The sequence below is a fragment of the Nicrophorus vespilloides genome, unplaced genomic scaffold (genome assembly GCF_001412225.1).
Source record: "Nicrophorus vespilloides isolate i.1.1-1 unplaced genomic scaffold, Nicve_v1.0, whole genome shotgun sequence".
Lineage (NCBI taxonomy): Eukaryota > Metazoa > Arthropoda > Insecta > Coleoptera > Silphidae > Nicrophorus > Nicrophorus vespilloides.
This window is the reverse complement of record NW_017100106.1, coordinates 68,092-90,995: the sequence shown is the minus strand read 5'-3', so window position 1 is coordinate 90,995 and position 22,904 is coordinate 68,092. Positions and strand designations below refer to the sequence as shown.

Below are 22,904 nucleotides of genomic sequence, written 5' to 3'. Positions count from 1 at the left end.
TAACAAATCTCAATCTACTTGATAATGATATAAACAACAAATTAATAAAAAAAAACACTTTAGTTTGTACTGCTTATTTGTGGTAACTTCAATAGAAATGAATCTTAAGATTCTCCATTCAGTTTGGATATTATTTCATTAATTCATCAGGATTAAACATTAAAACATTATTTTTCAATAAAATATTTTAAATAAACAAGACGATAATTGTAACAAAAAAATATATTTGAATATAATTATTTTTAACGTGTAAAGGAAATGGGAGATAATAAATTATTTTTCTACAACAAAACATTCATCCAGGAAATTTTCAAGTGAATGATATAAATGCGGTCGCACCGATCCCAAGCCGTGATCTTCGTCGGTGTAACTTTGCTGCCTGAACATGATGTCCCTTTCTTCGAGTACTCTTGACCAAAGCATAGACTGTTGATAATGAACGTTGTCGTCCAATGTTCCATGAACCAGGTAATATTGTTTGTTCCTCAATCCTTCGTACTTATTCAATAATTGTGCGTTAACATAACCTTTCGTGTTTCTTGCTGGGATATCCATGAATCTTTCAGTATAAATGGAATCTAGACAAAATTGTTAAATTGTTAATTTTAGTTAATTACGTAAAATATAATAAGACAGAGTAAAAATAACTTCCACCTAATATAATTACCATAGAGTGCCCAATCTGTAACTGGGGCAACGGAAATGCCGCATTTGAAAACATTGCCAGAATCATTGGCCAACGCCATACCAGCAGCGTATCCTCCATAACTCCAACCCCAAATTGCCGTCCTACTGCTATCCACATAAGGTAAAGCTTCTTGTATTTGTCTAGTCACATTAATCTGATCAATAATCTCAACAGTACCCAACTGCCTATAAACCGAGAACAACATATTATCACCCTTCAATCCCGATCCTCTAGCATCTATTAAAGCATAGATAATACTCTTGTTGGCCGCTAAATAACTTCCCCAGTCTAATCCAAATCTTTCAATTATCTGATAAGAATCAGGACCACCATATCTAAAAAAAATAAAAACAAATATAAACCAAATTTTAATATTTTGAAAGTTGAGTTACTTACACATTGACAAGCATTGGATATTTAGTACTACCGCTCATATCCATGTTAGGAGGAAGCTTCAAGCTGACTTGCGCTTTAAATCCTCCAGCGACATTGAATGAAAAACGTTTAATAATTGGAATCGCTTTATCATTCACTAACTCTGTCAATTCCTCGTTTTCTTCCCAAGTAACCAATCTCTGGTTTGTAGTGTTGAAGACTGAGACTTCTGGTATTCCAGGTCCCAAGCATTGAAGTACGTAGTGCGATTTATCTTTACTGAATATCGCTGAATTGTAAAGACATTCACTTCTAGCGCCGGACACTTTCCTAACACCGCAACTCATGCATTTAACCACTCTGGTTTTCAAAGAAATAGAATATACGTGTTGCATTCCAGGATCATGTTCTGTATTAGCTAAATAGTAACTGAAATCAATATATTACTACAAATTAATTTATCGTAAACTATATGTCAACAAACATTATTTCGTTATCTTCATCCCAAGACAGTATTTCGGTGACCACGAAGTTTCCCTTTGTAATTGCTTCAGGTTGAGCATCAACGTTCCTTGGAAGCATAGTAATATGTCTGAAGGAACCGGCGGCATCACTTTGCGTTTGTGATAAAATGAGAATCATTCTACCACCGTCTTTAGAGAATTTTGGAGCCGTGAACAGCTCCAACCAACCGCGAGGCTCTTTAATTTGCTTTACCTATAATATTCAAATTGCATGTTATTTTCCTATTTATTATATAAGAATCTACCGTTTCAGATTTAGGTGGTTTAGTGTTGGTGTAGTAGATCACTATATCCGCCTCGTTCTGTATTCTGTTCATCCAGATGGCACACACGACGTCTTGAGAGGCCCATGAAACCGCAGCCAAAATCGGTTCGCTAAAATAACTTTACATTGTACTTATATACGCATTTACATTCATTCAGTACTGACCTAAATTTTTTAGGCGCTTCCAGTTCAATGTCTTCAATATTTCCCGTGAAATCCACCACATGTAATGATACATCTGGATTCTTCGTTCCAGGCTATAATTATAATCAGATAACTATCGTTTCGAGTTTTCACACAAGTATATATTACCTTGGGATATCGAATTTGCACACCTTTTGGATATTGGAAATCTAAGTTTCCAGGTTGACCGTAAACTGGAATACTCATAATAGGAACAATGGAATCATTGAACTTTGCATACGCCAATTTCTTCCCATCCGGCGAGAACCAAACAGCCTTGTTCGAACTGAACACTTCTTCTTCGTAAACCCAATCTGGAATACCATTGTATATGTGACCGTGCAAACCGTCTGTAGTTACAACCCGGTAATCTTCCAGTTCAGCTGTAGCACGATAGAAGATATTGTAGCGAGCAACATAGATTATAGAATTCTCAATAGGTCCCCAAGTGGCGTACTGCAGGACGTGCTCATTGTTAGCCAATACTGGATTAGTCCCTCCAGTTTCCAAATCGACAATCGTATATTGGGCCACGTAACTGTGTCTATATAGCTAATATTAAAAAATAGTAAAATTAAAGATTCAAGATTTAGAGCGAATTTTAATACTTTCTGGTAATCATGTGCAATTAGAAGATATCTATGGTCCGGGGAAATTTCGTAATCAAACGCGGTCAAGAGAATCTAGAACAAAAATCTGTTAATACCAAAAGAGAAAATGCATGTTGAGCAGCTCACTTTACTCGACGATGGTAACAGTTCGGTTATTGATCTTTTCACCACATTGTATTTCACAATGCTGCCAAGTAGATCCCTGTAGATTAAGTCATTCCCTAAAAATTAATTTTAACCAAAATCATAATTTTATACAATAAAAATTATAGATGCAATTTTAATTACCGGAAATCCATGTGGCATTGAAACTGTGGGGGCCAAGTTTCCCCTCAAGAAAATCTTCGAGCGTTATAGCTGGAATATTTCGGCTCAAGCCAAGTGTATTTCCTTTACCCTCCTGCTTCAATAGTATAAAGGCTGCGACGGCAATCGCACAAGCAATAAGGACAATTAGGCCAGCAACGATCCAGACGCGCTTTTTCCGTTTGCCCTTCGAAATTATCAGATCCTGCAAAGAAATAATAAAAATAAAACTAAATATAAATCATAATATACTTATTAATAAATAATGTCCTTAATAAATTATATGCTCTGCATAAATTCTAAAACTAATTTAAATAAGACGGCAATGAGTATTAGCATACGACTATACAGAGAAAGACCAGAGTTTGTTCCCTTTTTCGTGTCCTTCATATCGGACTGGGAATCTACAAGAGCGTTTACGTGATTCGCTTTTAATTGCCATGCACTTAAATTTACTCTAAATTATTCAATCAAAATTGTAGTAAATATAACGAAAATATATCCACAGTGCGAGAAGGAAAGTTAGCTTCTTATCAGATTAATTATGAAATTGCGTGCAATCCTTCTTTTCACTATTTTCCCGAAAATACTTTCGGGGTTTCCTTCATCACAAAAACCGGATGCGGACGGTTTCGTAGTTTGCACACTACAGACCCTCAAATATTGATCGAATTCAGATGGGTTCATCAAGTCTATTTTCTTTTCGCTCAAGGTTTCCATCCAGCACGTCGAGGTGCGTGTTTCCTTTACAAAATCCTCGTTTAGCACCAGGCGCCAAAATAAAACATTAAAAAAAATTACATCCGCACCTCTCAAAATAACACCTAATTACATAACAATTAAACCACAATCTGAGGATCAAACAGACTAAAAATATAATTTACTTCTGAGCAAAAATCTTTCAAACGTTATTTAAAAAAAAATATATTTTCCACGAAGTAAAGTAAACACGAATATAATAATAATGGATCGGATAATAATTTTATTACTTCAATATGAAAAAAATCTCATTATATTATATAGCTGCAATCGATCTATTTAAAAATAGATCGCATTTCAAGTGGTAACAGGAAGCTGAGAATTAATGTTTAATTAGTGTGCAGTATATTGCACAAAAGGAAATCCATTCAAACATTGTTTCTTTTTTGTAGAGGAAGATGACTTCGTCTTCCTTGTTTAGAAACGTTGTTGCGTATGCCATTCCTTGTAGTGGATTAAGTAAGTTAAAACCGAAATAGGGACGTGACGGTTCACACAATTATGAATGCTGTTTTATTACTCTCGCAACAAACCACTGGCCTTATTTATGTGAACATGCGAAAGGATTGTAAATTATCTGGTAATGCATAAATGAATATGGAAAATCTAAAACGGAAAGCAATTTTTTAAGCGACGGAAATGATGCATGTGTTTAATCCTAAAAAAATCTCATTAATCATACATTTTATTTATATTATTAATTAAAAATAGCGCATTTTTATAAGCGTTATTTTTAAGTATTTGTTAGCAAATGTCATTTACTAGGAAATGACATCGAAAAAATATTAATATTAAATAAAAATGAGAGACTAATGGAGCAAATATGACAGCTAAATAGAAGTGAGTACAAGCCAAGATTTTACGTTAAAACAACGAGATTTATTATTACTTAATTAGTTTTGCAGGTAAATCATTTTGATGAGGGTAATAATAAGGTTTTCACATATTGCATTTAGTAAACTTGAATTAATTAAATTATTTTTATATTCTTTTTGGTTTTCATTTCAAAATTAATAGAATATTTATGGAACGAAATTATTATAATATTTATGTTTTGTTTTAACTTTTTTAGTTACATTTTAATTATCATAAAAAAATTGATTGTTGGTATATGGTAATTTTAAAAGAAACCTAGAATTATAATAACACTTACATGCTTTGTAAATCTTAAACAATGCAATGAAAATGTATCTATACAATTGAAACCACAATCATTACCATAATTGAATCGATTCTAATAATAACGATGTTGCCAACGCTCTTGAAAAAATAATCATTGATTATTAATTGTATTTTATAAGTAAAAACTAAAATGAAACTGTAGCTTATGTCAAAACAAAGTTAAATGATATTCAAGCTTTATATATAATTCTAAATGATTTATTGCAAAGTACTGCCTCCAATATATTGGTATTAAAAATTAAAAAAAAAACTATCTCAAAATTTGTTTATAAAATTCCAAATATATTCGTCGTTTGTTGTGCTCTTTGTTAAGATAAGACAAGGCAATGGCAACACTGAGTCGTTATTAGTACTTTGTTAGATACAGTGTAAATACTTAATAAGTAAGCAAACTTAAAATATCTATTTTCGAGTATTTATAATATGTCAATTGTAGGAAGTGATGTGTTTCAATTTACATCTAATATTAATTTTGAGCCATTTCCTAGTGCACCAAGTTATTGGATCTTGCACAACCCCTTATGGTAATATCTATAATGTTTGTACTTTTCAATCATTGCATGAACCTACTAAATTCGATATTAACATTAAACACGTCTGTGACTATCATAATTATATACATAGAGAATATAAAATTATTATTACTAAGTATAGTATCAATTTTGGGCTCACGTTTATTTAGTCACCATAATATTGCAGTTTTAGAATTTATAGATTGTAATGTTAATCATTTAAGTATCAATGATTTAATGTCATTAATTAAAATAGATATATCGCACAATAATACTAGCAACTTCGATGATTTATTTAATTTTGAAAGTTTATCAGGATTGAACAGGTTAGAAACGTTGGATTTGAGCTATAATTATATTACATCCATTCCCGGAATTTTATACCATAATTAATACAATTTAACGATTTTAAATCGAAAATGCAATCGGCTCACTAAATTGGAAACCGAAGATTTATTGGACACAATTAAATTAACTAAAATAGATTTTGATGAAAAACGAATGACATGTGAAGTGGTTTCATATTTATTGAAACAATTCCGGGAAAAGGGAATGTCAAAGTTGTTGAATTGTGTAAAAACAGGTGAGTACATTTCCAGCATGAACGATAAACTAAATGAGCTCGTAGAAAAATTTTACACTGTTTTCAAAAGTTCAAAAATGATTACATTTTTTGAAGAAGTACAAGCCAATTTGAACTCATCAGTCATCCAGATATTATAAAACAAATGACAAGAAGTATTTAGAAATTTTACAGACATAATTGACAGAAATGCGGAGCTGAAGAAAGAAGATGAAAAATCTATGTATAAACTTATATCAAATATATATACTCAAATAAATAATATCAATAATAAAACAAAGGAAACAGACTGAAATCACATACTAATGTTCTAGCCATTAACCTTCTTGATAATAGCAAAACAACAAATATAGCACAATTTCCCGAGACGCAGTGCAGGTGATAGCTGGTGTATCACCAATAGAGCTCCTTGTTCTGGAGAGAGGTGAAAGGCAGAGGGGCGCGACCAAAACGGACGATAGAGCCAGACTGCTTCAAAAATGACAAGATAAATGGCACAGGTCGGAGAAAGGAGCTTGGACTCGGCGCCTAATCCCGCAAATAGAGTCCTGGTTAAGCAGAAAGCACGGTGAAACAATATTTCACCTGAGCCAGGCGCTGTCTGGAAATGAATGTTTTGGCAAATACCTGCACTTCATCGCGAAGAAGGAGGATGAAAGATGTTGGTACTGTGAGGAAGACGATAGCCCTGAGCACACTCTATTTAGGTGCTGCAGATGGATTGGTAGTAAGCATGAAGCGGAGGCAGAATTGGGAGTTCTGTTAGAGCTAGAAAATATTATCAGTGAAATGTTGAAGAGTGCGGAGAGCTAGAATATTGTAGCGGCGTGCATATCAGAGGTGCTACTAAGTAAAGAAAACAAGCGGAGGCTCTATTATTGGTTTTAGTTTTAATTTTATTTATAGCACACATTGCCAATCAATTCTATTAATAAAAAGACAAAAGTTAACATAATGAATTACTATCAATTGGTGAATTATAATATATATTGTATAATATATATCAATTTTACAACTTTGTTGACTTATTTATTATAATTAAATAATAATTATTTTAATGTAACATAAATAATAATCACCATTAACATATGTTTTTTAATAATACTTTTTTATATGAGGTTTGAAATTAGTTAACTCTAATATTAAATATATAATCGATTTCGTATTTCTCGTAATAAATAATTAATCAAGTATCAACTATGAAAAGCTAAAATGTTTGTTTTTTTTTATATTTGATAATCTGATGTATTTTTTACGAATGTCTTTGCAACTCCAAAATTGGACAAATCCAATTGTTTGGAAATTGATTTTAGATTCTAAATTCAATTTCAGATACAGACAGTTGTATTGAATGTTCAATATAGGGTATCATGTTATTTTATATACATATTATTTCGAACCTTTTCAAAATTTCATGGACCACTGTGTCATTAACAAAATCTACTCATATTTACTAGAAAACGTTTTAATTAGATTTAACAACTAAGCAGAAATTATATAGAAAACTAATTAAATAAAAAAAACTCTAGTAGTTTTAATGCAATATAATAGATATTTACGCAAAATTTTAAAGCTGATTGAATAATATCACTATAAATATATTATCATAATATTTATATCATATTTACGAATGTAAATGAAACTAAATTCGTTTCATATTGATATTATTTAGAGAAATTTTCTAGTTACGTTTCAATTACCATACAAAGAAGCAAATTGCAATTGTATCTGATATTTTCAAAAGAAACGGGGAATCATTCTCAATTCTGCACAATAGTGAATCTACGAGCATTACAATAATTGATGTTACAAACGTAATCTAAATAAATTAATAATTAATTATTTATTCTACTTTTTCTATTTTATCTTTGACATTTGTCATTCTAAAATACCACATTTAAAAATGTAAATAATATTTAAATTTATCATATGTATTACCAAACAATAGATCGTAAGAGTGTCAAACTATAAGTCGTATCAAAAGAAACCTAATAAAAATACACATTTTTATTTGATGTATTTGAAGTAAATGACTTGATTAACATTTGCAACGTAAATTATTGTTATATAACTAAAGAAAATTTCAATTAGAAACTTTCTGAGAATTCCTAACAGCAAAAGACTTTACAGAATGTTCAGTAACAATTTACTATGAATGTATAGAGAAGACATGCAAAATAAGTAACTGATCGTTAAATATAAATATGAATTATATTATTATAACTAACAACGAATATAGTTAATTTTGTTTATAATAAATATAGATACTATACATATTTTTAAATTTGCGGTTTATGACTGGATGACTTGTTTTTCTGCGAAAATTTAATCACATCCTGTTTGTGTGATAATCCTTGTTTCATAACTGGCATGCAATTTCTGTCATTAATACTTTGTTAGTTGTAGTGCAAACACATAATAAGTAAGTAAACTTAAAATATCTATTTTCGAATACTGAAAATATCTCAATTGTAGGAAATGATGTCTTTCAATTTACATCTAATATTATTCTTCAGCCATTTCCTAGTGCACCAGGTTATTGGAAATTGCACAGGCTCTTATAGTAATATCTATAATGTTTGTACTTTTGAATCATTGTATCAACCTACTAAATTTGATATTAACATCATTAATAAAAACTATGACGATAACGAGGACAATGACGATTGTAAATATAAAATTATTATTACTAAGAGTATTGTACCAAATTTGAGCTCACATTTATTTAGTCACCATAATATAGCAGTTTTAGAAATAACTGATTGTAATGTTAATCATTTAAATATCAGTGACTTAAAGACATTAATTAAAATAGATATATCACACAATAATATTAGTAACTTCGATGATTTATATAATTTGGAACAATTACAAGTAATTGATTTATCTTATAATAATATAACTAATATAAATAGCACGTTTTCATCGCCTAAAATAGACTATTTTAATGTATCTAATAACAATATACGAGAATTACCTGATACTTTTAACGTACCTAGTCTCGTCTCTTTAGATTTGAGCTATAATTACATAAATAATGTCAACAAAACATTTTTTAATAATCTCGAATTACTAGAAATATTACAAATCTGCAATAATAATATTACTACATTGAAATTAGGAATATTCTCAAATTTAAAATCATTAAAGAATTTGGATCTTTCTCATAATCATATAAAGACATTAGAATATTCAAGTTTATCAGGATTGAACATGTTGGAAACGTTGGATTTGAGCTATAACTATATTACATCCATTCCCGGAATTTTATACCATAATTTAAACAATTTAAAAAGTTTAAATGTGAACGGTAATCAGCTAACAAAATTGGAATCCAATGATTTATTGGACACAATTGAATTAACTGAAATTGCTTTTGATGGAAATCCAATGACATGTGAAATGATTTCATATTTATTAAAACAATTCCGGAAAGGGAATGTCAAAGTTCTTCAAGGTTCATCGCACGGGAATTCAAGTATATATGGAATGAATTGTGTAAAAGCAGATGAATACATTTCCAGCAAGAACGATAATGTAAATGAGCTCGTAGAAAAATTTTACACTAATTTCAAAAGTTTGGGAATGATTAGATTTTTTCAAGAAGTCCTAGCCAATTTGAACTCATCTATCATCCAAGATAAAATAAAACAGAAGACAAACCCGGATCAACAGTCAAACCTGCAAGATGTTTTTAGAAATTTTACAAACTTAATTGAAAGAAATGAAAAAGGTCTATTAAAAAATGTATCTATAGTTATTGCAAACAATGCCGATATATCAAATATATATAGTCAAGTAAATAATATGAATAATAAAACGAGAGAAGTAGCTTCAGAAAGTATTTCAAAGTCAGCCACTTTTATTTGGATTGCACTATTATTAGTTTTAATTTCGATTTTATTTATAACACAGATTGCCTTTCAAATATATTTGAATAACAAAATGAATAGAAAACCTTATCAAAATGAACTTCTATCCATTGGTGAATTATGAGAAATATTGTTACACTTGCGAAGTGATTGATTTATATATTTGTATAGAATTGTCATAATATATGTAATTATTATATAATAAACATTTTTAATTAATTCTTTTCTTTAATATTATTTTTCTATCCTTTGGTTATATTTTGTACAAATATTTTAGAATAGTAAACACCTTTTTCGGGCATAACGTATTTGGCAAGTTATGGCAAATATATAAAATAAAGAAGATTTTTCTAATTTTTGTACAATAATAAAATCATATCTGAAGAAAATGATGTATCAGGTAATATTTGATACAGTAATCTTGGCATCTGATGAGAATCCAGCAGTAGCATCTGAACATCCGTAAAAAAATTGAATAAGTTACATATGTGTTAATGAAACATCTATATATCACATTCACATTAAAGAAAGACACCTGCCCAACCGTAACACTAAATGTCCAAGGTCTGACAAAATAAACGAAAACAAACATTTTGGCATGCGCCTGGACTTACCAGGAAAAACCACATTCATGCTAAGCGGAAACAACTGGAAATAAAGTTTAGAAATCTCTACTAGTTATTAGAGAAAAGGTGGAGAAAAATTACTAATATTTTATCTAAGAAATTATTCAAATGTTTCAATCGAAATGACTAAGCAAAATAATTAAGATATATATTTTTCATCCAAAATTATACGTTTATGGATATCATGATTTAATTCTGAATTACAAGTAAATGCATTTTTGATCTGATTCATACAGCGGTTATACCAATTATTTTTAGAAGTATGAACAGATCTGGTTCAAACCCGTAATTTCATTTTGTGTCAGTGCGAAATTTTAGTAAAATCTAAAATAAAACTGTAGCTCATATCAAAACAAACATTTTATCTATAATTGAACATGTCTATTTCCAAAGCAGTTGCATCATCTCTGATGTGATAAATTTTGATTTATACTTGCATCCGCTTTATTTCGTTACTTATACATTATTAGTTGCAGTGCAAGTACATAAAAAAAGTAAGTAAACTCAATATATACATCTTCGAATACTAAATATATATATCAATTATAGGAAATAATGAAGTATTTCAATTTACATTTAATATTATTAATGAGTAATTTCCTAGTGCATCAGGTTATTGGGTATTGCACAGATCCTGAAGGAAATGAATATTATACTGTTCGTACTTTTCAGTCATTGTACAAACCTATTAAATTTGATATTGACTTTGATCAAAATATCTATAAAAGTTATAATAAAGTAAAACTATATAAAATTATTGTTACTAAGAGTATTGTACCAATTTTGGCCTCATATTTATTTAGTAACCATAATAAAGCAGTTTTAGAAATTAGTGATTGTAATGTTAATCATTTAAATATGAGTGGTTTACTGTCATTAACTGGTATATATTTATCACACAATAATATTAGTAACTATGATGATTTATATAATTTGGAACATTTACAAGTAATTGATTTATCTTACAATAATATAACTAATATAAAAAGTCCGTTTTCATCGCCTGAAAAGTTAAGATATTTAAATTTATCTCATAACAAATTACGACAACTAACAGACAATTTTAACGTGCGTAGTCTCCTTACGTTAGATTTGACATATAATTACATAAATAACAATAATCCCCAATAATAATATTTCTACATTGGAATTAGGAATATTTTCAAATTTAAAATCATTAATAAATTTGGATCTCTCTCATAATCATATAAAGACATTAGAATATTCAAGTTTATCAGGATTGAACATGTTGAAAACGTTGGATTTGAGCTATAACTATATTACATCCATTCCCGGCATTTTATACCATAATCTAAACAAATTAATGAGTTTAAATGTGAACGGTAATCAGCTAACAAACTTGGAATCCAATGATGTATTGGACACAATTGAATTAACTGAAATTGCTTTTGATGGAAATCCAATGACATGTGAATTGATTTCATATTTATTAAAACAATTCCGGAAAAGTAATGTCAAAGTTCTTCAAGGTTCATCGCACGGTAATTCGAGTATATATGGAATGAGTTGTGTAAAAACAGATGAGTATATTTTCAGCAAGAACGATAATATAAATGAGCTCGTAGAAAAATTGTACACTGACTTCAAGAGATCAGGATTTACTAAATTTTTTCAACAAATTAAAGCCAATTTGAATTCATCAATCATACAAAATATTGTAACACAAATTACGAAGCCTAGTCAAAAGTCTGATCTAAAAGGAGTTTTTGGAAATTTTACAAACATTATTGAAAGAAACGAAAAAGATCTATTGAAAAATATATCGAGGTATATTGAAAATAGGAATATAGACGATACAAAATCAATATATATTCTTCTATCAAAAATATATAGTAAAATAGATGATACCAATAATAAGACTTTTATATGTATTGCACTTTTTTTTGTTATTAATTTCGGTTTTACTTATCTCACAGATTGCTTTTAAAATCTATTTTTATAAAAAAAGCACTAGAAAAGTTTTTCAAACTGAACTATTATCCATTGGTTAATTATAAATATTGTCATTATTTGAACACTTACAATAATTAATACATTATATCACTATTTTTAATATTATTGTATGTTTATTAAAATTGTATAAAATTATATGTTTTTTTATTGTAATTAATTATATAATAAATTCTTGTAATTAATTATTTTGTTCAACATTGTGGGTAATTTTTCATTTTCTATCCTTTCTTTCCTACAACATCTACGCATTTTGATTTAAAATAGTTTATGTGTATGCTATATAATTGACAATCTATCCAATTTGAAGTTGGTAACTGATATTTTTTTCTAAATATATAATTTTATTCATATTTTTATTAATTACAAGTAATTACAAAAATTTCCGGATTTTTACATATTCAAAAATACACATAATATGTATACACATATCCGAGACTTCTCTTCTCATCGTCACTCGTTATGTGAAACGTCGTTTGTTAAGCAAGTCATTTTTCTTACAATTCATTTTACTCGTTAAGCAAAATACTCGTTATGCGAGGTGCTTGTTAAGCAAGGTTCCACTGTACATGCATTTTTTATCTGATTCACTCTGCGGTTAAACCAATTATTTTTAGAAGTACTAACAGATCTGGATCAAACGTGCAATTTCATTGATTTTATTTTGTAGCAGTGCGAAATACGACCTTGCATTATAAAAATATCACCTATCTTCGTACATCATCGATTTAACGGCCGGACAAAAAAAAACAAATTAATGCAAAACATATTTTGTAAACTCCACTAAAATGTAATTAATAAGCTAAAAATGTTTTACTCGTCAATAAACTCGAATATTTATATGAGTTATCAGATTGAATCTCAATAAAACAAATTTTACATTATAAATATAATGCTTTTTCAGGAAAGTTAGATGTTAGAATTTATTTATGTATAGAATGTACTTTTTTTCTTATATATTGATGGTTGGCCAATAAATTATTATTATTATTATTAAATTAGTGAACTATTTATTATTATATATAATATATATATTGCAACAAATTACCCACAACAAACTCAACAAAATAACATAATAAGAAAATTAAACCCAAATAGATTTTCTACAAATGGTTGTTAGTAATATTATTGTATTAAATTATACAAATTGATTAATAATAATAGTTATTGCATTATTTTTGTATAAATAAATAACGGTCCATTATAAAATCAAGAACTAATAGTGCATGAAAATTGGATTCAGTAAGTGTGAATAAAGAATTAGTAAAGCAGAGCGATTTTATACATACATTAATAAAACTATAGCAGGTTATCGTACAAGAGATCATTGACCAAGCAATAAAAGAAAATCAGATGATTTAATAAAAAGTCAAGAAATTGTTAACGGATTAGTGGGAAAGTTATATATTTTCAAGCTATTTTTGTAGAAAATGTTCATCTCAAAAACATTTTTATCTATCAAATTAGCTCAAAATTGGATCCAATTGGTTTCATATTTCCTGAAAAGCTGTTACAAAGAAATACTAAATTAATTAATGAATTCAGATAATTATTACTAAAATTTAATACATTTATACATTGGTTTTCGAGCATAATTCCTTTAATATTTTTTTTTGCTCGTCTTACAAAATACTCGAAATCCAAGCCATTGTATTTAAAATTGGGATTTATATTATAATATAAATTTCACTCCGGAATATGCATGTTTGGAATGCATAATCAGTATGAGAGTGTCATAAATATAACTTGTATTGTTAAAGGAGACAAATAGGTTACGCATATCATTACATGCGAGCCCAGAATTGTTCTGAACTAATTCCATTTAGCCACGATATATTGTAATCATATATTACAGCAACGTACTGAGTGCACGATTGTTATGTGTATATTAAAGAAGATCAATTAGCATGTGAAATGATCATTTCGTGTTACATCCATTAGCACGTTCCTTTCTTTTTCAAGAAACGGGATCCAGTATTTTCATTTATTTTTGAACAACCGGTATTTTTAATCGTTCTTTGCTTGTATTAACCAATATATTATTAGATAAATTGAATTATACAAAAATCATGTTACTATGTAATTTGATTAGACAACACCCTTGATCTTCCTTATAATTTTTTAAATTAGAAGAACATTTTTAGTTAATCATTTTTATTGCTAAAATTAATATTATTTATATTATGTAATTTGGAAGGTTTACAATGGGAAACTATTTCGCTCATTGTTATATTTTGTTACAGTTTCAAAACTATTTACTCGTTTCCAGCTTGTACCAGATTGTAAATAATAGAAAATGTTTTTTGTGCTTTTCTTTCATTTGCCTCTTTATACGCATTTAACATTGATCACTTAACAATAAAACTTCTATTTCTCTTGCAAAAATAAAATATTTTCAATATTATTCAACCGCCTTTATAAATATTTAGTTGTTATTATTTTAGAAGAAAATATTTTAATATCTTCTCAATTTTTAAAACGTACTGCGGAAAATCAGTACAATGCAAGGTATTTCTGTATGTTTAAGACTAACTCAACGAGTCATAAATCCTTCAGCCTAAATGCAAAGAACAAAAAAGTAACTGATATATTTTTTATTCAATATTGACAAGTATTTTGCATCTAATATATTGTTATTAACAGGTGACTTTTATCCACATAACCTTGGACTAAAGGTTAATTTGAAAAGAGTAGATAAAAATGATTATTCGTCACGTAATAGGTATAAAAAAAGGTTAATTTCTAATGTAAGAAAAAGAAACTGAATAACCTTTAGTCAAACTTTTTATATTCATCAATTTCCTGTTATTTATAGTACAACAAGGCAATTAGTTGAGGCTTAGAATGCATGTACAGAATACTATGCAAATATTGCATAATTATTATTTTTTCATATGTTTGATGACATTGAATATATTGCAAATTAAATTTTAATAAATATTCAAACTATCATATTCTTATTATTTTTGTATATACAATTTTTTATTAGGTCAAAAGTTTATCGTCCTAAGCCTTTCTATGGATCAGTTTTCTTAAATTATAAATATTTTTACACGGTCTTATTTAATCGTCAAAAACAGCAATAGTTTTTATATTACGTAACTTGTACATGTATCTTCAATTAGAATAATGTTTACAAATTCGCGTAACAATTGGCGTATTGCATGTGGTAAATTGTTAATCGATACAACGAATCGATGTTAGATAATATCTATTGCGTATTGATGTGCATAGTATGAGAACAAATGGATCACAATTGATAACAAAAGATCGGGTTCCCATTGAACATTTTTTTCACATGCATTTCCAAAACAGGAAGTTGAGCAATTGGGCGAAGTTCTTGCGTTGCATAACAGCGCCAGAAATATGTCAATGTTCAACCATTTAATTAAGTAATTCAGTGTATCCGTTCGTTTCCCGAACCTTTGCTTTTAGTTGGTAATTGAAACGACATCTACATCCATTAATCAAGTATTCACGCTTCATTTAAAACAGTTTCAATAAATTTAAATTGATTTCAATCTACAGCGAAATTTATGTTTGTTACAGGATATATTTGTTTATTATTGTAATATTAATCAAGTCAAATCTGTTTTGAGAATTTTCATTTGGATAATGTAATGGGAAAAAAATCTATTTTAAATTACATTGAAGCAAACATAAGAATATAAATGAATAGTGTTATTTGCAAAACAGGTAAGTTATTATATATGTTTAATACATATTTGAAAACAGTAAACAAGACATTTAACTGAGTATACTCAATAACAGATCATAAAACACAATCACTGCAAATAACTCATTACGCAAATTATATTTACTCAATGTGGAAGAAATGATATATATATATATATAAAGGGTGGCCTAGAAGAACGTTTAGAAAACATCATAACTAGTACAATTTCAATCTTTTTTATCCTTTTTAAAAGTTATAGAGCATCCCTTGGACGTACAATTTCCAGCAACGAGTAAAACTATTTGTTTTTTTTTTCTTTTCCAATGAATGGTCAATTATGCAAACTTTGAGAAAATACTGGCAACATTTAAATTACTCTGATAATCTCCTAGCAATAACTGAGAATCCTAGTGAATTATATCAGCATCAAATGCATACTATTATATTTCTATGAAAATGAGGAAGATCAGCCAGAAAGAATCACTGTATGGGGAAATGTTTGAATTTTTAATGCCTAGCAGTTGTATATAATCAGAAAGCAATAGTTCCTACAATCTTAACCTATTGCGAGATCGACCTGCTGCGAAAAATGTTCAGTGAACGAATAATTTAAAAATACTGAATTTGTTTAGCTACTAGGAACTACTTCGAATAATTCAAGAACTCAAAAAGAATAATCGAGCCAAAATCCGACGTTTACGACATGAAACCTTGCGTACGGCGATGGAAAATGCTGTGAAAAGAGCCTGTGACACCTCACTCACTTTGAAAGATGTTATTTTGCACACTTTATACCAAAAAATCTTCATTAATTAAATAAATCATTAATTTTCATATAAAATAATAAAATAATAAAAAAAAACATATGTTTGTAAAAGTTATATGTCTCTTAGGCACCAGCTTTTACTTAAGATTATATAATTACTTCTTATATAACATAATTAATGTCAAATTGTATTTCTAGGTCAAAAAGTTCTTAAGTTTATATTTATTAAATTAGCTTATAAAGGCCAGAAACATCATTAAATTAAGTTAAGATCATATAATTTACATAAAAGTTCACATATTTTCGTACGGTTTTCATCATAATTCATAGCATAAATAAATAATCTAAAAATAACACATAAAAACATTATAAAATGTCGCAAATCTTTTACAATAATTTCAACCAGAAATAATACTGAAAAAAATGAAATTGATATGGAACTAATCCAGAAGTTGCTTCTGAAAACAGTAGCAATCGAAGATAAATAATAATAATTATAAGATAATCCAGTTATGGAAGTATCCCGTTATACAGTAATGCATAAGCATCAGATCACTTTCAATAAAATATTGATTTTAACTGTAAATTTCTATCTTTTTATAGACTCGTTGCATAGTATTTTAATGAAGCAAAATCGTTATATGTCATGTTCATAATAAAGTTCGCAATACCAAATAAAAAATGGCACTAAATGATAAATTGAAATATTTATTTATACAGAAAATAAAACTGGCTTTATGTGCTTTATACATACAAAGATGAAGAAAATAAATGGATATTAAATATTAAACCAAAGTTGTATAAATATTGTTTTTAATCCTTAAAAGAAAGATATAATCTCTTCCCTCACTGAGTCTTCTGTCCGTTTAAAAAAAAATTGTAATTTTGGTATTTTATTTTTGATATAGGTTATATTTAATAAGTTTATGGGAATCAGTTACAGCATTTTCTAATGAAAGCCTTAATAAAGACTGACTAGTAGATGAGAAACACTTACTTCTACTAAATAACTCGGTTCCAATTTCCATTCTGTATTATCAACAAAAAATTGGTTAATGTAATTTAGACATCTAAATACTTAAACACTAAGAGTATAAATACAATCTTATACTGTAAATTGCTAATCGTGTTAGAGCGGAACAAAGTTGTAGGTTGTCGTGTTATAGGAAGAGTTTCGCAATGTATCGCGTTAGAGCGAAACCGTATTGTTGTATACAGCCTAATTACTCAACTATCTCAACAAATATTTAAAATAAATATTAAAGAGTTAATAGCAAAGCATGGTAATTATTTTTGATAAATACAATAGTGCCAGTATTTTTTAATTAATATTTAACCTTCAACTAGCTATTTCATTAGCATACGAACGTTGCAGTTCAATTTTCCTCGAGCTTATAAATTTTAATGAGAAACCTCTACTCCGCACTCTACCGCTGCCAAAAAGTATAAATCTCCACGAAAATAAAGCTCCAACATATAAATTAATATTGATAAACTGGCCGTGATTGATGTCCATACTCATTTTTTCCATGCACGCACGTTTAATTAATTAAGCAAGGGTGATTAAGTATACTCGATTTAAAGGCAAATATACTGATAATAAACCATTTGATTGCAATTTATTGCTTCAAATAAATGTCCGTGTGGGAAGTCACGGACTTTCGAGCATTTTCTACGAATGCAATATGTAAATAATAAATATTTTGGTTCCTCCTTCAACATATTAGTTTATTTTTACTGTTGAAGCAGAATAAACGCTGAAAATGCTCTCAAAGCCAATCGATAAAGTTATATAAATATACACATTGAAATTGCACTATTTTTTTTCCATTTACCATTTAAGTGCAGCATTACAATCGCAAATGTATTCTAAATTTAATTCGTCGACAATTTGTGTTGTTTCCAAGAAAATGTTCGTATATAGAAAGCATAAATTTTATTTAAATTCTGTTATTGTATATAAATATATAATATAACACCTTTGAACCAGCGTTTCGCAACCTATTGGTCGCGTTAAATTTTGAATTTGCAGCAATATAAAAAGTGTTACCTTACGTCAACGTGTCAAAAATTTATATTATAAACCATTATTTATATTTCTTTTGTCAATTTGTATACATGTTACCGTTAAAGTTAAGTGAAGTTTCTATATCAACTATATTTAATATAAAAGTATATTAAAAACGCAATATAGAATATGAAATAATTGTTATTTGTATGTACCTTACATCTTAAGTATAGATCAAAAATTAAATTTTCGAATGTAACATTAATTTAGAGTATTTCTTTTAAGAATGTGTTAATTGTATTTAAGCAAGAATTGCAGAATATGCAATGTGAAGAAACTAATGAAATTATTTTTTTATTCACACGGGTAGGAAACATGAATGTGATATAAAAGTGCTGGATGATGATGTACTTTCTACAATGTGGTTTTAAGTCAAAGTAATGCAATTTAAAGAGAATATGGAATTACAGATTTCACACGGAAGAAATTATAAGGAAAATTATGCATTTAAGGTATTGTAAATGGAGACACACTTTACTCGTAAACACATTCTTAGCTTGCTGTAAAAGCTGAATATATATTTGGTACATACTTTAGATGTTTGTCGAAACCTAAATAGGAAATTCGTTAATAAAAAAAATAGCACGGATTAGAATGTATTTATCTAAATTTAATCGGAATAACAGAACAGGTTTCCTGGTTTATATCCTTTTATTTTTATATATTTATCTATATAAATGTTTGTATATAAAAAAAATAAAGAACAAAAATAATTCCAAATATTACAAAAGTTGGTATATCAATTATGTATTACAAAAGATGTCTATCTGATAATTGCAAATAAGATATGTAGCGAATATTCTTTGTATTATTGACAATCTATGTTAATTTGATCTTCGATTCGAAATATATGCTAAAAAATATAATATTTAAAAAAAGAGAAAATAGAATTTTTTTTATTTTAAAAATGTATAAGGAAATGAGATGATTTCGTAGAATAAAATACATAAAATTCTATAAAACATATCTTATATAATTTATAAAAGAAACTTTGTCGCATTTCTTTTGACAGATTTTTAATAAACAGACAAAACATGTTTTTAATGCATACAAAATAAAAGATCGTTTCATACTTAAATTATTACACGAATTTAATTAAATCAGAATAGAAATAAACGGATGTTTCAGGCTATTTTTTCTACTATGTTTTATAATTGTTAGTTATTTATTTAAATATATTAAATATAGTGCATTGCGAACATGTACATACATGAAAATAAATTAATATAGATTGTATGAATACTAAATATAATTGTAAAACGGAACTGCGATTATGTTCGTAAAGCATGTATAGTTTATGTAGTATCTTGCATGTTAGCACTTCTAGAAAATATATTTTATGTTATAGAGAGATATGCATGACAATTGAGAAAGTGGACAGCGTTTATATTAATTGATAAAAGCGGAAGGACAGGTTTTACTTCAACATTATTTAGAAAGAACATAATTAATGTTTATAAATAAATCTAATTATTTTGTATTATGCAAACAACAAAGCAAAGCTTTAAATACTTTTAATTGCATTCATTACAACAATCAATAAACGTAATCAGAAAACACGTAGACAAAATTTGGTCGTTAGTCAAATTAGAACCAATAAAAATATGTAAATAAATTAGAATATAATTGAAGAAAAGTTTGAAACCTTTGCACTTAGCTATTTATTGTAGGTCTTGTTTCAAAATAATGTTTAGTTGACTATCTAGTATTAGCAACATTTAAATATTTATTAAAAAATAATAATTAAGACTAAACGTTTAAGCAAGTGATGATAATCATATAATATTTGTTTTATTATCGAGTTTGAAGTGTTGAAGGAAGCAAATGTTAAGGCTGTCCAGCGGATTGCCGACAAAAGAATGAAGAGTAAATAATAGATGTGACACGAATAAAATGAAATTAAAGTTATTGCATTCGAGCCGCGCTCCGCTCAGCCTTGTTCTTAATATAGAAAAAGAAAATAAAAGAAATGCGTATGCAAAGAGTTCGAATTGAATTTCTTCTCAGGGAAATTTTGAGCACTTTCTCTTTCCGAAACCATCGATATTCCAACAAGTAAAACAGGAAAAAGATAAACGGAAATGATTTAACTGAATTATTATAAATGTTGCTACCTGATTGCTTTGAGCAATTTCAAAACTGGATGATCCATTGCTTTGATTCATTGTGGTCATCTTGAAGATGTGTAGTAAATGCAATTGGATTAGTGTCTTCGTAGTTCACTCACTCACAGCGTTTGGGACATGCTCCGGTATTTTGTTTTGTTTCCCTTTTGATTTCTGTTTTGGTCCGAATGCGTGGGCGTTAAATCGGTGAAGAAAGTTTCGCGTGTTCTACATATCTCAGTGAGCGGTGAAATACTACTGACTTGTGGATGAAGAGAACGTAGTCATGAATACCAAAACTCACTCGGTGTGAGTGTGTATATTGTATGTTGTACATACTCAGGTGGGGATCATTTGTAACCAGTTTACCTCTAAACTTGCGCCACTTTTTTTCTCATTCTCTTAACAACCATCAACACCACATTTATCAATAAATATGTTCTTCCTATCACTTCACTTACACGTCGAGTTTACCAAGTCGCATACCCAACAATTATTTTAAGCGAATATTTATTTCATTGCACACCGTTTAAATTAGCCTCGAATAAATGCTAAAACGTAAACAAACAAACAAAAATCCGTGACAAACTCGTTAGCATTTCATTTAATAATACAAGAATATATTTTTTTTTAATATTTGTATACTTGCCATTTTCGAGATTGTAAATTGCAAGTTCGTTTTAGCATTTCGCCTTGTAATTTGAATTCGCGCGTTTAAAAATAAAATCCGCTAGATGCGAGAAACAATTATTTAAATTTATTTAAAACTAATTCGTATCGCGATCTCTCGTGATTTGTAAATCGATTTAAATTTAGATACTAATTTAGTTTGCGTACGTGTTCCACTTTGTGAATATACCGGACGCATTTGCTGGAGGTTACAACCTACGGATACCACAATCTTCGGAATAACATTTATCGGTATTTATTATTGATTCCATTTTGCGAGTAAAAAATCGTGTTTTTTTCAAAGTCGTTGAATTCACGAAGGACAGAACGTTGGTATATATATTGATAATGAAAGAAAACAGTAGATAATAAATGAATGATTAATAAATAATAATATTTATTGAAACACTTATAAATACATAAATAATGAAACGTATTTATAATATATAATCATCAAAAAATAAATTTTACATTCAGATATAGGTGTCACCACTCTATATAAATAAGTTTTTAATTAATAACAATAAAATTATTATTCAAATATTTGAATGTTTTTACCTTTTTTATTTATTATCACTAAAATTGCTTTTACGTAGGACTTTTTATATTACATTGTTCTAAAATATTGTTTTAAATTAATTATATACTTTTGCCTTTACTAATAACACTATAAAACTAAAAAATACCATCTCTATACCAAAGTAAGAAAATACAAAATACAAGACGAACCAGAAAGAGGAGACCAATGAACTTAGGTGGTTTATATATTAAGTTAATCTATGATATTTTAGATATTAAGATAGGTCAAATGTATTAAATTAAGTTCTATTTTAAAAAAGAAAAATATTCTTTTTGAAAATAGCAATTTTCAAAGAAGAAATATTAAATAAGACTGTGACTATTTATTTATAAATTTCTACCTAAACTAAACAGTAAAAATTAAGCAAAAAGTACATCAGTTAATAAAAAATAATGGTATAAAATGTTTTAGAATTAAATTTCTAATAGGAGAAAATTATATACAGAAATGTTCCTATTGCATTGTATTAATTTTCCATGTTAATATTTTTTTTAATATTCATTTTCAGAATTTTTTATACCATATTTTGGTACAGAGAGAGTGTAATAATAAAAAATAGTCTTATGGTTTTATCACAATTTGT

The 22,904-nt window shown here is 28.1% G+C and overlaps 1 protein-coding gene across 1 annotated transcript; it reads right to left on the bottom strand.

The window, feature by feature from the left end:
* Positions 1-250: 250 nt before the first annotated feature.
* Positions 251-21,473, bottom strand: LOC108568295 (venom dipeptidyl peptidase 4). Its single transcript, XM_017929284.1, has 11 exons — positions 21,082-21,473; positions 2,935-3,157; positions 2,773-2,867; positions 2,644-2,718; positions 2,165-2,587; positions 2,018-2,109; positions 1,833-1,962; positions 1,548-1,780; positions 1,085-1,492; positions 668-1,023; positions 251-578 (listed from the first exon to the last, which is right to left on the bottom strand). The coding sequence occupies exons 1-11, from the start codon at positions 21,139-21,141 to the stop codon at positions 274-276; spliced, it is 2,400 nt and encodes a 799-aa protein (XP_017784773.1). The 5' UTR covers positions 21,142-21,473; the 3' UTR covers positions 251-273.
* Positions 21,474-22,904: the final 1,431 nt, after the last annotated feature.

What these genes read in the sequence shown, in the direction of transcription:
- LOC108568295 (XM_017929284.1), bottom strand. Translation starts at nt 21,141, where the DNA reads ATGACCACAATGAATCAAAGCAATGGATCATCCAGTTTTGAAATTGCT. An exon ending in TGCAAATTCGATATCCCAAG is followed by an intron (nt 2,110 to 2,164) that starts GTAATATATACT and finishes TTATAATTATAG; the next exon opens with CCTGGAACGAAGAATCCAGA. An exon ending in TATCCAATGCTTGTCAATGT is followed by an intron (nt 1,024 to 1,084) that starts GTAAGTAACTCA and finishes TATTTTTTTTAG; the next exon opens with ATATGGTGGTCCTGATTCTT.